We start from the raw sequence: 16,957 nt of genomic DNA on the forward strand, positions 1-16,957 counted from the left end.
GAATTTGTATGCAAATGTCATAACATGGACTGCGGGAGGGAAGGACAGCAATTTAGCTTATCAAGGACAGAACTGTATAAAGATGTTCAAGCCCAAATTCACGACCTTAAGCTTTGAAATCCTTCCTTCCTCATTCCCGCCCAGCTCACCTGTGCAATGGCATGTTCCACAAGCACCTGCAGGACCTGTTCATCCCGCTGGTGGTGCGCTACATAGACCTTATGGAGTCATCCATCGCCCAGTCCATCCACCGTGGCTTCGAGCAGGAAACCTGGCAGTCCGTCAAGTAAGTGCCCTTCTCCTGAGCAACCTACCCCTTCATGGCTCTAGGCACCCAGATCTGAAATTACTGGATAAGTGTAAGAAATATGGTAACACTCTGCTATTGGAATCTAAGGCGGCAAACCAAAATGTCAATACTGAAAATGCTCCCTGTTGTCATCTGTTGCATTCTGTTTGGCTATTTAAAGCTCTATGTCTAAGAGATGGGCTTTTACACTTGGAGTTATTTTTAGCGGGTTCTTCTATGAGGACAATTGAAGAACACTTTATGGTTCTAGGTAACACCTTATTTTCCATGAGTGTAGGCTAGATCACGTCCACCGACAAGGCACTAAATCATGCTATCACCAGATGGAGGTGAAAAATCAACACTCTGTTGTCTTTTGTCTCTGTCATATCTTTTTTTTGTCGTTGTTTGGTTTGGTTTGGCATTGATTTCTTTTCAGGACAATTGCCAACAACCTACCGAGCGTGCCTCTGCCCAAAGTGCGTCTCCCACAGATGCCCAGGTTCTCAGCACCCTCCTGGATGGGCCCGCTGTGTGTCAGCACGTGTGTATGGGCTACCGCGAGACCTAATGGGGCGATGTGGCATGGACTGTGCTGTGGTTGTTGTGCCATTTGTCAAACGTATCCTATTCAAGAAAACAACTTTCAATTGTACTTATATATATACTTTCCTTTGCCAATGATGTACAATTAAGCATTGAACTAGTTTATTACATTTTTTTTTTTTTTTTTTAATGTGAAAGATCTGAGAGAAGGAGGGAGGAAAGATCAGCTCGAAAATGTGCTCTCACATTTCAATTTCAAAGTTTATAGTAAAACCATTTTTTGTTGTCTACCACTGATCCTTTTAGCTGTGCAATCCAGGTGGCTTTTGTCATCACTACTCACATTTCCCTGGGACTGGTTGCCCCCTTTTGATGACCTCAAACTGATACCTTCTGTAATACCAAGATAAAAGCATGGTTGTCTTGTGAGAATGGTTGTCTTCTGTGGCGCATTGTTCCCCAGCATGGTTCTTTTCTGTGGCACAGCATCATCTCTATTGTGAAATGTATGTTGTGGTTGTGGAGCCTGCCTCCTTCTTCAGGAACGGTTTTGGGATATGTATGACATGTTTTTGTTCCCACATCCAATCATATTTCAGGTATTTTTATTTGTGTATACATATATATTTTATTGTACATGGAGAGTATCAAAGAGATACCTGTTTTTGCCTCCTTTAATTATGACCTTAAGGTGTGCTTGTCAATTCACAGCTCAACTAAGGACTGAATTGTGGCGTTTAACATGCCTAATGAATGTTGAATGAGAAATTGTATCCTTTCTTATTTATTTCAGCTGGCAAGGAATTAATTTACCTGATATTTTGTAAGAAGGCTTAGCCATTTTACGGATTTAAGTGAATATGTTTTTCGAAAACCTCAGTGCTAGTCTTTGTGACTCTTATGAAACAATTTTTAGAACTTGTCGAGTGACCCTTTTCTCCTCAAGCAATTGTCATAATTGAGCAGACATGATCCCCCGCAAGCAAGATTATTAAGCGTAATTTAGATGGCCTACCAGGAGTAATTTTCCTGTGTTTGTGGTTGTAAAACAACATATAGCATTTGATCATAACTAGTGAGTTGTATAGTCATTGGTATGACCACCAGATGATATTTGAGTGAACAGTGAAGACTCAACAACGTGGCTTCTGAGGGCCCTGTAGAAACAGTGGCAGTAATGGGGCCACCCGAGGGGTGCCCATCTCTGGAGGGAGGCTGAGTTGTGATGTTTGAGAAAGGCTTCTCACACACTCTCCATGTCCCCCCTACGGGACGCCCCCACCCACCACCTCCCCTTTCTTGCTTGAGATAAAAAAAAACCTGGCACTTCGTTAGTGAGCACAGACGGGCGTGGGGGATTGTTCCATTCCCCTGGGAGAGGGGACGCTCGGAGAAAAGAGCTCCTAATTAGTCCTGAGGGGGGGATATGAGCGAGCGTTTAATTGCAACACGGATTTTGCCCAAACTATTTATTCCCGCGCACCACTTGTGAATGTAACAGTCTTTTAAAGGCAAAGTGAGAAAAGTGAGGAAGTGAATGCGCTTCACCCACCCCCCACTCTCTACCTCGCTCTCTCCGGTTCGCTGTACACTTGGATGCTGGTTGCTGCCACCGGTTGCCATGTGTTTCCGTGTAACCTCTGGTAGACACCGGGGAGAAGGTGGCGATGGAGACCCATCTGTCTGTGAGCTTAGAGTCTCCTTAGTCACAGTCTGCCTGACAGCCGGATGTGATAAGGAACTGTTGGGTGTGTTTAGTAATTATGAGGCATGTTAACTATCTTAGGAACATGTCATGCCTTCAGAAACTGTTCATACCCCTTGACTTATTCCACATTTTGTTGGTTGACTACATTTTGTTGTTTTACAGCCAGAGTTCAAAATGGGTAATATATTTTGTTTTATCTCACCCATCCACACATAATACCCCATAATGACAAAGTGAAAACATGTTTTTAGACATTTTTTGCAAATGTATTGAAAATTAAATACAGAAATACTTTATCTCATTTACATAAGTATTCACACCCCTGAGTCGATACTTTGTAGAATCACCTTTGGCTGCCATTACAGCTGTAAGTCTTTCTGGGCAAGTTTCTAAGAGTTCTCCACACCTGGATTGTGCAACATTTGCCTTTTATTATTTTCAAAATTCTTCAAGCTCGGTCAAATTGGTTGTTGATTATTGCTAGACAGTATTGACTTTCCTTTAAGTCAACACTGTAACTCGGCCACTCAGGAACATTCGCTGTCTTTTTGGTAAGAAACTCCAATGTAGATTTGGCCTTGTGTTTTAGGTTATTGTATTGCTGAAAGGTGAATTCATCTCCCAGTGTTTGGTGGAAAGCAGACTGAACCAGGTTTTCCTCTAGGATTTTATCCTGAAAAACTCCCCAGTCCTTAACGATTACAAGCATACCCGTAACATGATGCAGCCACCACTATGCTTGAAAATATGGAGGATGGTACTCTGTAATGTGTTGTATTGGATTGTCCCCAAACATAACAATTTGTATTCAGGACAAAATGTTAATTGCTTTGACATATTTTTTTGCAGGATTAATTTAATGCCTTGTTGCAAACAGGATGCATGTTTTAGAATATTTGTATTCTGTACAGGCTTCCTTATTTTCACTCTCAATTAGGTTAGTATTGTGGACTAACTACAATGTTGTAGATCTATCCTCAGGTTTCTGATATGACAGCCATTAAACTCTGTAACTGCTTAAAGTCACCATTGGCCTCATGGTGAAATCCCTGAGCGGGTTTCCTTCCTGTTCCTTCCTGCTTTTCATTCTTAATTAATTAGTAAAAATGTCTAAAAGATCAATTCCATTTTGACATTATGGGGTATTGCGTGTAGAGAAGTGGAAAAAAAATCTACATTTAATCCATTTTAAATTCAGGCTGTAACACAACAAAATGTGTCACAAGTCAAGGATGTAAATCCTTTCTGAAGGCACGTTAACTGTGGACCATGTTAATTGTTGAATGTGTTCAGGTACTGAGAAGTAATGCAAGAAAACATCAGCACTTAACTTAAAGGAATACTTCAGGATTTTTCTTTTTTTCTTTTTTTTTAATTTTAATTGCTTTGACATATTTTTTGCAGTATTAATTTAATGCCTTGTTGCAAACAGGATGCATGTTTTAGAATATTTGTATTCTGTACAGGCTTCCTTATTTTCACTCTCAATTAGGTTTTACCCCTTTTCCTCCCCAATTTCATGGTATCCAATTGTTTTTAGTAGCTACTATCTTGTCTCATCGCTACAACTCCTGTACAGGCTCGGGAGAGACGAAGGTTGAAAGTCATGCGTCCTCCGATACACAACCCAACCAAGCCGCACTGCTTCTTAACACAGCGCACCTCCAACCAAGAAGCCAGCCGCACCAATGTGTCGGAGGAAACACCGTGCACCTGGCAACCTTGGTTAGCGCGCACTGTGCCCGGCCCGCCACAGGAGTCGCTGGTGTGCGATGAGACAAGGATATCTCTACCGGCCAAGCTCTCCCTAACCCGGACGACGCTAGGCCAATTGTGCGTCGCCCCACGGTCCTCCCGGTCACGGCCGGTTGCGACAGAGCCTGGGCACGAACCCAGGGTCTCTGGTGGCACAGCTGGCGCTGCAGTACTGCGCCCTTAACCACTGCCCTACCCTGGAGGCCTAGAAACCCTTTTTCTACTAAGAATCAAAAGTCAGATTAACTCGTAGGTACAATTTTTATGTCTCTGCGTGCAGTTTGAAGGAAGTTGCTAACTAGCGTTAGCACAAGTGCTAAGTAATGTGGTATCTGCTAGCATGCTATTAGATACTCTAGACTTCCAGTTATTGCACTAAGGCTTGTTAGGATTGGCTTGCGAAACTACCTCTAACTTCCTTCACACAGAGACATAAAAATAGCATCCAGGAGTTCATCTGACTCTAAGGTAGTAGATAAAGGACTTCATTGCCAAAATCCCGATGTATCCCTTTAAAGACCTCTTACACAAAGCCCTGGACTCAGTGTTACTCAGTCTTCATTTGATAATGTTTATTGACAACTGACAGAACATTGGCATTTCAATTGAAGTGTTTACCTATTTCTTCATGCATCCAGACATGTAGTGTTGGGAAAAAGTACCCAATTGTCATACTTCAGTAAAAGTAAAGATACCTTTTATAGAAAATGACTCAAGTAAAAGTGAAAGTCATACAGTAAAATACTACTTGAGTACAAGTTTGAAAGTATTTTGTTTTAAATATACTTAAGTATAAAAAGTAAATGTAATTGCTATAATATACTTAAATATCAAAAGTAAAAGTATAAATAATTTCCAATTCCTTATATTAAGCAAACCAGTAACATTTCTTGTCTTGTTTTTATTTATGGATAGCCAGGGGCACACTCCAACACTCAGACACCATTTACAAATGAAGCATTTGTGTTTAGTAATTCCACCAGATCAAAGGCAGTAGGGATGACCATGGATGTTCTCTTGATAAGTGTGTGAATTGGAACATATTCCTGTCCTGCTAAGCATTCAAAATGTAACAAGTACTTTTGGGTGTCAGGGAAAATGTATGGAGTAAAAAGTACACTATTTCTTTACAAATATAGTGAAGAAAGGTAAATATTGTCAAAATTATGAATCGTAAAGTACCGCAAAAAATACTTTAAATTATTTTTTACTTAGCTACTTTTACCACAGCAGACATGCCATTCTAAGGGCTAAATGCCATTCTAAGGGCTAAATTCAATTCTAAGGACTGTGTTATTCACTCCTTTATATCTGGAGGCTGAACACCAATGTAGGGAAAATTGTGTAGAGGTGTAATTAAAGCTGTGAATAGATCACAGTTTCTGTCTGTGAATGCACACTGCAGATATTTTTAATTGTTTGTGTGTCTGTGTGTGTTATTGCAATTTTGTGGGGGGTATTGGATGTTTTTCTCCCATGTATTCCATGTCTGAGAAGAAGACAAAGTATTTCTACTCTGATTTTGTTATTTTGGCTTCTTCCCACCCAAACCCCTAGTAACGGCTCGGAGACCTCCGAGGACCTCTTCTGGAAGTTGGACGCCCTCCAGATGTTTGTCCTGGACCTGCACTGGCCCGAGCCTGAGTTTGCTAAACATCTGGAGCAGAGGCTGAAGCTCATGGCCAGCAACATGATGGAGGCCTGTGTCAAAAGGTCAGATGGCAGGAGATGGTCACCACCTGGGATGGGTTGGGGTTCAGCGTTTACCCACCCTATTTTTTGACATGGCATTCCTGGTTTATAATTGAGATATTACTGAGGAGAATGTTAGTCAGGGGCGGACTGGGACCAGAAATCCACCCTGGCATTTCTAACACACCGGCACATTTTTTCCCTGGAGGCCCCAAACACCAGCCCATTTTTTCCCTGAAGGCTTCACACCGGTCAAGATTATTACCATTTTACGCAGGAAAACAAAAACAAATTAGACAGGCCCACAGGTCAAGAAATGGAGCGAAATGCCAGATGGCCAGTCCGCCCCTGAAGTTAGTGATGGAGTTCTGAACAGTGTTTTCCATAGCCACCTAGGAATTAACCATATCATAAAACCTAAATTAAACTATATTTTTTACCCAAAGAACGAAAGCGGCTTTCGACTCCAAGATGCAGAAGGCCAGCAAGTCAACAGACTTCCGGGTGCCGTTGTCGGTATGCACCATGTTCAATGTGCTCATTGAAGCCAAGAAGCAGTGCTCCAAACTCTGTGTGCTGGACTCCGGTCTAGAGGTACGACCGCATTCAACTGCTATTCTCTGTTCTTTGCCCACACAAACTGACCACACATTTCCATCGATACATGCAAAACCACCACAAACCCTACTAACGTCAATCGTGGTTGTTTACATGTACATATTGCCTCATATGTACAGATTACCTCAATTAGCCTGACTAACCCCCACACATTGACCATGTACCAGTACCACCTGTATATAGCCTCGCTACAGTTATTTTCACTGTCATTTTACTGTTTTTGATTTCTTTACATATCCATTGTTTACCTAATACCAATTTTTTACTTAAAAATTGCACTGTTGTTAAGTACGCATTTCACTGTAAGGTCTACTACACCTGTTGTATTCGGCGCACGTGACAAATAAACTTTGATTTGATTTGGGTATTCAACTATTGAGTGTAGCAAACAATGGGTATACTGGGTATACTGAATGGGCAGGGCCTCATTTGCTTTTTTAAACCCTACATGCCCTAATCAGCTATAAGTACACTGAACCTACCACAACAACAGAAGCAAATATTGTTCCCTACCTTGCCTGGGTTTCCCTAAAGAACTCAATAACATGTGTTTCCCTTTGTCTGTGGCATATTCAGTAATATTACCTTGACAGCTAAAACATTCATTGCGATGGGAGCATTCATATCTTGTCCAGATTAGTGGTAAAGTGCAGTGGCTGCTCTAAATCGATGCTTCTGAATGAGCGCTCAATCTCTCCATTACAGCATTTCACGGTGCTAAAGGCTAACCCTCCGCTACCGAGCGACCATTTACAGTGTCTCTACAGAGAGCTAAGCTCACTGTCCCTTTTAGCCTTCAGCTCCACAAGTCCCTGAGGATGTTTATTCATTTCCGAACAGACACACTCAGGTGTGTACACTCAGTGTGCTCTACAGATTCCAATTTAGATTGGAACTAATTGAGTTAGTGCATTAATTATCGACAGTTGATGTGGTTATGATGTGATAAGGTGTTGTTTCACCTGTGCAAAATACAGTTCAAGATCATTATCTATACAGCGTCTGAACCATTGATGATTTAGCGTAGCGGATGAAAATGTTGTTATTTTTGATCTAGCTACATGTCTATAAAATATATATTTATCCACTCACCTTGGATCATATACATGAAATTCCTGTTTCTTAAAATGAAGATTACTTGTAAATTAATTTTTCTAAGGAATTCTAGCACATTGCGAGCTGTGCCACTCGGGAGGCTATTCAATTATTTTGTGTGTATTTTTTTTTAAGAAGCCTTGGTTAGAACAAATGATGTTGTAGTGAAACTCTTCAAGGTTTTCTGCATTTATTATTAACAAAGACAATTCTGCATTTAAGTGTACTCTTCAGTGCAAAATCATACCTATCACAAATTTTTCCACTGAAATTAGTTGCTTTTGACATGTATAAAGTTAGCATATACTGATATATCAAAGGCTGTTGTCCCTGACACAGATTAAGTATTGGGCTAAAAAGTACTTTCAGTGGTAATTCTCCTTTAAGCATGCTTTTTAGTAGTATGTTTAAGTCTAATCGAGATCCTGGAAACTGGCCCATAAAACAAACAAACAAACAAACAAACAAACAAACACACACACTTTCTACATTTTAGAATAATAGTGAAGACATCAAAACTATGAAATAACACATATGGAATCATATAGTAACCAGAAAAGTGTTAAACAAATCAAAATATAAATTATATTTGAGATTCTTCAAAGTAGCCTCCCTTTGCCTTGATGACAGCTTTGTACACTCTTAGCATTCGCTCTACCAGCTTGATGAGGTAGTCACCTGGAATACATTTCAATTAACAGGTGTGCCTTGTTAAAAGTTAATCTGTGGAATTTATTTCCTTCTCAATGCGTTTGAGCCAATAAGTTCAACCAATCAAATGTATTTATGAAGCCCTTTTTACTTCAGCCGATGTCACAAAGTGCTATACAGAAGCCCAGCCTAAAACCCCAAACAGCAAGCAATGCAGATGTAGAAGCACGGTGGCTAGGAAAAACTCCCTAGAAAGGCAGGAACCTAGGAAGAAACCTAGAGAGGAACCAGGCTCTGAGGGGTGGCCAGTCCTCTTCTGGCTGTGCCGGGTGGAGATTATAAGAGAACATGGCCATTAAGACCAGATTGTTCTTCAAGATGTTCAAACGTTCATAGTTGACCAGCAGGGTCAAATAATAATCACAGTGTTTGTAGAGGGTGCAACAGGTCAGTACCTCAGGAATAAATGTCAGTTGGCTTTTCATAGCCAAGCATTCAGAGTTAGAGACAGCAGGTGCGGTAGAGAGAGAGAGAGACGAAAAACAGCAGGTCCGGGACAAGGTAGCACGTCCGGTGAACAGGTCAGGGTTCCATAGCCGCAGGCAGAACAGTTGAAACTGGAGCAGCAGTACGACCAGGTGGACTGGGGACAGCAAGGAGTCATCGGCCAGGTAGACCTGAGGCATGGTCCTACGGCTCAGGTCCTCTGACAGAAGAGGGAAAGAGAGAGAGAGAGTTAGAGGGAGCATACATACATTCACACAGGACACTGGATAAGACAGGAGAAAGACTGTCTTACTAGCCCCCCGACACATAAACTATTGCAGCATAAATACTGGAGGCTGAGACAGGAAGGGTCAGGGAGACACTGTGGCCCCGTCCAACGATACCCCCGGACAGGGCCAACCAGGCAGGATATAACCCCACCCACTTTGCAAAGCACAGCCCCCACACCACTAGAGGGATATCTCCAAACCACCAACTTACTACCCTGAGACAAGGCCGAGTATAGGCCTTGAAGACACGAACCCGAGGGGGGCGTCAACCCAGACAGGAAGATCACTTAAGTGACTCAACCCACTCAAGTGATGCACTCCTCCTTGGGACGGCAATGAAAAGCATGAGTAAGCCAGTGACTCAGCCCCCTAATAGGGTTAGAGGTAGAGAATCCCAGTGGAGAGAGGGGAACTGGCCAGGCAGAGACAGTAAGGGCAGTTCGTCGCTCCAGTGCCTTTCCATTCACCTTCACACCCCTGGGCCAGACTACTCAATCATAGGACCTACTGAAGAGATTAGTCTTCAATAATGATTTAAAGGTCGAGACGGAGTCTGTGTCTCTCACATGGATAGGCAGACCATTCCATAAAAATGGAGCTCTATAGGAGAAAGCCCTGCCTCCAGCTGTTTGCTTAGAAATTCTAGGAACAATAAGGAGGCCTGCGTCTTGTGACCGTAACGTACGTGTAGGTGTTTACGGCAAGACCAAATTGGAGAGATGGGTAGGAACAAGCGCATGTAATGCTTTGTAGGTTGGCAGTAAAACCTTGAAATCTGCCCTAGCCGTAACAGTAAGCCCGGTGGACTGAGAGGCTACCGACATTTGCCGCCATCAACTTCCTTATGTCTGAAACACAAGTTTCCAGGGATGGCAAATCTCGGGGCTTCACCATGTTTCATCGAAATGTACAGCTGCGTATCGTCCACATAGCGGGGAATGTTAACATTATGTTTCCGAATGACATCACCAAGAGGTAAAATATATAGTGAAAACAATAGTGGTCCAAAAACGGAACCTTGAGAAATACCTAAATTTACAGTTGATTTGTCAGAGGACAAACCATCCACAGAGACAAACTGATATCTTTTCGACAGATAAGATCTAAACCAGGCCAGAAATTGTTTGTGTAGACCAATTTGGGTTTCCAATCTCTCCAAAAGATTGTGGTGATCGATGGTATAAAAAGCAAAACTAAGGTCTAAGAGCACGAGGACAGATGCAGAGCCTTGGTCTGACGCCATTAAAAGGTAATTACCACCTTCACAAGTACAGTCTCTGTGCTGTGATGTTGTCTAAAACCAGACTGAAGAGTTTTGTATACATTGTTTGTCTTCAGGAAGGCAGTGAGTTGCTGCGCAACAGCTTTTTCAAAACATTTTGAGAGAAATGGGAGATTCGATACAGGCCGATAGTTTTGGCTTTGGCTTTTTCAAGAGAGACTATTACTGCCACTTTTAGTGAGTTTGGTACACATCCGGTGGAGACAGAGGCGTTTATTATGTTCAACATAGGAGGGCCAAGCACAGGAAGCAGCTCTTTCAGTAGTTTAGTTGGAATAGGATCCAGTATGTAGCTTGGTTTAGAGGCCTTGACTGTTTTCATCAATGTGTCAAGAGATAAAATATAAAAAAACTTGAGTGTCTCCCTTGATCCTAGGTCCTGGCAGTGTTGTGCAGACTCAGGACAACTGAGCTTTTGAGAAATACGCAGATTTAAAGAGGAGTCCATAATTTGCTTTCTAATGATCATGATCTTTTCGTCAAAGAAGTTAATGAATTTATCACTGCTGTGAAAGCCATCCTCTCTTGGGGAATACTGCTTTTTAGTTGGCTTTGCAACAGTATCAAAAATAAATGTTGGATTGTTCTTATTCTCCTCAATTAATTTGGAAAAATAGGATAATCGAGCAGCAGTGAGGGCTCTTCGAAGCTGCACGGTACTGTCTTTCCAAGCTAATCGGAAGACTTCCAGTTTGGTGTAGCACCATTTCCGTTCCAATCTTCTGGAAGCTTGCTTCTGGGCTTGGGTATTTTCTGTATACCAGGGAGCTAGTTTCTTATGAAAATGTTTTTTGTTTTAGGGGTGCGACTGCATCTAGAGTATTACACAAGGTAAAATTTAGTTCCTCAGTTAGATAGTTAACCAATTGTTGTACTCTGACGTCCTTGAGTAGGTGGAGGGAGTCTGGAAGGGCATCTAGGAATCTTTGGGTTGTCCGAGAATTTATAGCACCGCTTTTGTTGCTCCTTGGTTGGGGTCTGAGCAGATTATTTGTTGCGATTGCAAACATAATAAAATGGTGGTCCGATAGTCCAGGATTATGAGGAAAAACATTAAGATCCACAATATTTATTCCACGGGACAAAACTATGTCCTGAGTATAACTGTGGCAGTGAGTAGGTCCGGAGACATGTTGGACAAAACCCACTGAGTTGATGATGGCTTTGAAAGCCTTTTGGAGTGGGTCTGTGGACTTTTCCATGTGAATATTAAAGTCACCAAAAATGTGATTTTATCTGCCATGACTACAAGGTCCGATAGGAATTCAGGAACTCAGTGAGGAACGCTGTATACGGCCCAGGAGGCCTGTAAACAGTAGCTATAAAAAATGATTGAGTAGGCTGCATAGATTTCATGACAAGTTCAAAAGATGAAAATGCAGTCATTTATTTTTGTAAATTGAAATTTGCTGTCGTAAATGTTAGCAACACCTCCACCTTTGTGGGATGTGCGGGGGATATTGTCACTCGTGTAACCAGGAGAAAAGGTCTCATTTAACACAGTAAATTAATCAGGCTTAAGCCATGTTTCAGTCAGGCCAATCACATCAACATTAAGATTAGTTCATTGACTATAACTGCCTTGGAAGTGAGGGATCTAACATTAAGTAGCCCTATTTTGAGATGTGAGATATCACAATCTCTTTTAATAATTACAGGAATAGAAGAGGTCTTTATTCTAGTGAGATTGCTAAGGCAAACACCGCCATGTTTCGTTTTGCCCAACCTAGATCGTGGCACAGACACTTTCTCAATGGGGATAGCTGAGCTGACTACACTGACTGTGCTAGTGGCAGACTCCACTAAGATGGCAGGCTGGCTAACATCCTGATGCCTGGCCTTCACCCTATCCCATTGTGGAGCTAGAGCCCGGTCTATGTTCATAGATAAGATGAGAGCACCCCTCCAGCTAGGATGGAGTCCGTCACTCCTCAGCAGAATAGGGTTGGTCCTGTTTGTGGGTGAGTCCCAGAAAGAGGGCCAATTATCTATAAATTCTATCTTTTGGGAGGGTCAGAAAACAGTTTTCAACCAGCGATTGAGTTGTGAGACTGCTGTAGAGCTCATCACTCCCCCTAACTGGGAGGGAGCATGAGACAATTACTCGATGCCGACAAATGATGAATGATTCTTCAAGTGCAGTTGCAAAAAGCATCAAGCGCTATGATGAAACTGGCTCTCATGAGGACCTCCACAGGAAAGATAGAACCAGAGTTACCTCTGCTACAGAGGATAAATTCATTAGAGTTAACTGCACCTCAGAATGCTGCCCAAATAAAGGCACAGAGTTCAAGTAACAGACACATCTCAACATCAACTGAGATTGTGTTGTGGTGCTTTGCAGGTGACACTCAATTGATTTATTTAGAATTTAAGGCACACTTAACCAGCATGTCTACCACAGCATTCTGCAGCGATACGCATTCCCATCTGGTTTGCGCTTAGTGGGACTATAATTTGTTTTTTAACAGGACAATGACCCAAAACACACCTCCAGGCTGTGTAAGGGCTATTTGATCAAGAAGGAGAGTGATGGAGTGCTGCATCAGATGACCGGGCCTCCACAATCACCCGACCTCAAACCAATTAAATGGTTTGGGATGAGTTTGAACGCAGAGTGAAGGAAAGGCAGCCAACAAGTGCTCAGCATATGTGGGAACTCCTTCAAGACTTTTTGATAAACATTCCTGGTGACTAACTCATGAAGCTGGTTGAGAGAATGCCAAGCGTGTTCAAAGCTGTCATCAAGGCAAAGGGTGGCTACTTTGAATAATCAAAAATATAAAATATATAGTGAAAATAAAGAAAACCCTGGAATGAGTAGGCGTGTCCAAATTTTTGACTGGTACTGTATATATGCAGTGCATTCGGAAAGTATTCATACCCCTTGACTTTTTCCACGTTTTGCTACATTACAGCCTTGTTCTAAAATATATATTTTTTTAAACATTTTTGCACATTTGCACAAAATAAAAAAAATATTACGTTTACATAAGTTTTCAGACCCATTACTCAATACTTTGTTGAAGCATCTTTGGCAGCATTTACAGCCTTGGGTCTTCTTGGGTATGACGCTACAAGCTTGGCACACCTGTATTTGGGGAGTTTCACCAATTCTTCTCTGCAGATCCTCTCAAGCTCTGTCAGGTTGGATGGGGAGACTCGTTGCACAGCTATTTTCAGGTCTCTCCAGAGATGTTTGATTGGGTTCAAGTCCAGGCTCTGGCTGGACCACTCAAGGACATTCAGAGACTTGTCCCTAAGCCAACCCTGCTTTGTCTTGGCTGTCTGCTTAGGGTCGTTGACCTGTTGGAAGGTGAACCTTCGCTCCCGTCTGAGGTCCTGAGCACTCTGGAGCAGTTTTTCATCAAGGATCTCTCTGTACATGTCTCTGTTCATCTTTCACTTGATCCTGACTAGTCTCCCAGTCCCTGCTGCTGAAAGAAATCCCAACAGTATGATGCTGCCACCACCATGATTCACCGTAGGGATGGTGCCAGGTTTCCTCCAGAGTGAAGCTTGGCATTCAGGACAAAGAGTTCAATCTTGGTTTCATCATACTAGAGAATCTTGTTTTTTTATGTTCTGAGAGTCCTTTAGGTGCCTTTTTGCAAATTCCAAGTGGAATGTAATGTGCCTTTTACTGACGAGTGACTTCCGTCTGGCCACTCTACCATAAAGGTCTGATTGGTGGAGTGCTGCAGAGATGGTTGTCCTTCTCAAGGGTGCTCCCATCTCCACACATGAGCTCTGTAGCTCTGTCAGAGTGACCATTGGGTTCTTGGTCACCTCCCTGACCAAGGCCTTTTTGCTCAGTAAGCCGGGCCGCCAGCTCTAGGAAGAGTCTTGGTGGTTCCAAACTTCTTCCATTTAAGAATAATGGAGGCCACTTTGTTCTTCGGGTCCTTTAATGCCGCAGAAATGTTTTGGTATCTATCCCCAGATCTGTGCCTCGACACAATCCTGTCTCGGAGTTCTACGGACAATTCCTTCGACCTCATGGCTTGGTTTTTGCTCTGGCATTAACTGTCAACTGTGGGACCTTACATAGCCTTTCCAAATCATGTCCAATCAACTGAATTTACCACAGGTGGACCAATGAAGTTGTACAAACATCTCATGGATGATTCATGGAAACAGAATGCACCTGAGCTCAATTTCGAGTCTCTTAGTAATGGGTCTGAATATTTATGTAAATAAAGTATTTTTTTATTATATATTCTAAAAACCTGTTTTCTCATTGTCATTAGGCATTGTGTGTAGATTTATGTGGAAAAAATGTAATTTAATCCATTTTAGAATAAGGCTGTTGTGTAACAAAATGTGGAAAAAATCAAGGGGGCTGAATATTTTCAGAATGCACTGTACCTACACGAACGCTACAGTCACAAGGCGCTGGCCTCCTTATTGTCTCTAGATTTATAAGCAAACAGCTGGAGGCAGGGCTTTCTCCTATAGAGCAACATTTTTATGAAGTGGTCTGCCTATCCATGCGAGAGATGCAACTTTTAAGTCTTTGCTGAAGACTCATCTCTTCAGTAGGTCCTATGATTGAGTGTAGTCTGGCCCAGTGGTGCGAAGGTGAACGGCACGGCAATTGAGAGACGAACCACCCTTGCTGTCTCTGCCTGGCCGGCTACCCTCTCCACTGGAATTCTCTGCCTGACCGGCTCCCCTCTCTCCACTGGGATTCTCTGCCTCTGACCCTATTATGGGGGCTGAGTCACTCGCTTACTAGTGCTCTTCCATGTCGTCCCAAGGAGGGGTCCGTCACTTGAGTGGGTTGAGTCACAGACGTGACCTTCCTGTCTGGTTTTGCGCCCCCTTGGGCTTAGAGTAGTAAGTTGGTGGTCTGTTGATATCCCTCTAGTGGTGTGGGGGCTTTGCTTTGGCAAGTGGGTGGGGTTATATCCTGCCTGGTTGGCCCTGTCCGGGGGTATCATCGGATGGGGCCACAGTGTCCAGTACCTATGCTGCAATAGTCTATGTGCCGGGGGGCTAGGGTCAGTCTGTTATATCTGGCGTAATTCTCCTGTCTCATCTGGTGTCCTGTGTGAATTTAAGTAGGCTCCCTCTAATTCTCTCTCTTGCCCTCTCTCCCTCCCCTCCCGGAGGACCTGAGCCCTAAGATCATGCCTCAGGACTTCCTGGCCTGATGACTTCTGGCTGTCCCCAGTCCACCTGGTCGTGCTGCTGCTCCAGTTTCAACTGTTCTGCCTGCGGCTATGGAACCCTGACCTGTTCACCGAACGTGCTACCTTGTCCCGGACCTGCTGTTTTTCGTCTCTCTCTCTCTCTACCGCAACTGCTGTCTCTAACTCTGAATGCTTGGCTATGAAAAGCCAACTGACATTTATTCCTGAGGCACTGACCTGTTGCACCCTCTACAAACACTGTGATTATTATTTGACCCTGCTGGTCATCTATGAACGTTTGAACATCTTGAAGAACAATCTGGTCTTAATGGCCATGTTCTCTTATAATCTCCACCCGGCACAGCCAGAAGAGGACTGGCCACCCCTCAGAGCCTGGTTCTTCTCTAGGTTTCTTCCTAGGTTCCTGCCTTTCTAGGGAGTTATTCCTAGCCACCGTGTTTCTAAAAAAAAATGAAATGTTGTTGATCCATCCTCTATTTTATCCGTTTTCTCCTATGACAGCCATTCAACTTGGATGCAGGGATCGCGATATAGTGGCTAAAGTCAAAGTTCCAAAAGCTGGGCCTAAAGTAGTGCGTAAGATTTTGTTGTGACTCTTATGTGGATGATTTAAAAAATATTTGTTATTAATATTTGTGAGCATTCAGACTATGCACTTGATGAATCTATGAAATTGCTTCTTCCAATTATTGATAAACATGCACCTGACTGGCTGATTAACTGCAAATTGAGAAATGAGGTGACTAAACTCAACAAAAAGAAAACTGTATTATGAAGCCAGGATCAATAATTTAATTTTAAGGAATGAAGGGAAAACCAGCAAACCTGGTTTAAAAAAACAGAGATCAAGCAGCACTCCTCACTGCACAATGCCTCTGTAGGGACACCCCATCCCGTGAATGGGACCGTTGTCATCATCTGACACTAATTAGCATAACACAACGGACATAAATCTTCCTAGAAAATATTCCTATTCATGAAAATCACAAGTGAAATATATTGGAACACAGCTTAGCCTTTTGTTAATCACCCTGTGATCTCAGATTTTCTAAATATGCTTTACAGCCAACGCTAGACAAGCATTTGTGTAAGTTTATCATAGCCTAGCATAGCATTATGCCTTGCTAGCAGCAGGCAACCTTGTCACGGAAATCAGAAAAGCAATCAAATTAAATCGTTTACCTTTAATGAACTTGGGATGTTTTCACTCACGAGACTCCCAGGTAGACAGCCAAAGTTAATTTTTTCCCAAAATATTATTTTTGTAGGCGAAATAGCTCCGTTTGTTCTTCACGTTTGGCTGAGAAATCGCCCGGAAATTACGGTCACCACAACGCCGAAAAATATTCCAAATTCGCTCCATAATATCGACAGAAACATGGCAAACGT

At 42.6% G+C, this 16,957-nt stretch overlaps 1 protein-coding gene across 2 annotated transcripts in view; it reads left to right on the forward strand.

The window, feature by feature from the left end:
• Nucleotides 1–16,957, forward strand: part of LOC110501720 (calcium-dependent secretion activator 2) — a 265,033-nt gene that overhangs the window by 210,959 nt on the left and 37,117 nt on the right. Inside the window, exons 19-22 of one of the 2 annotated variants that reach the window (XM_036952033.1) lie at nt 145–286; nt 729–833; nt 5,856–6,011; nt 6,437–6,584. In XM_036952033.1, coding sequence (XP_036807928.1) covers nt 145–286; nt 729–833; nt 5,856–6,011; nt 6,437–6,584 — 551 coding nt within the window. The remainder of the gene's footprint in view (nt 1–144; nt 287–728; nt 834–5,855; nt 6,012–6,436; nt 6,585–16,957) is intronic. The other variant, XM_036952031.1, reaches the window with a different exon arrangement.

This window comes from Oncorhynchus mykiss, chromosome 2, assembly GCF_013265735.2.
Source record: "Oncorhynchus mykiss isolate Arlee chromosome 2, USDA_OmykA_1.1, whole genome shotgun sequence".
Lineage (NCBI taxonomy): Eukaryota > Metazoa > Chordata > Actinopteri > Salmoniformes > Salmonidae > Oncorhynchus > Oncorhynchus mykiss.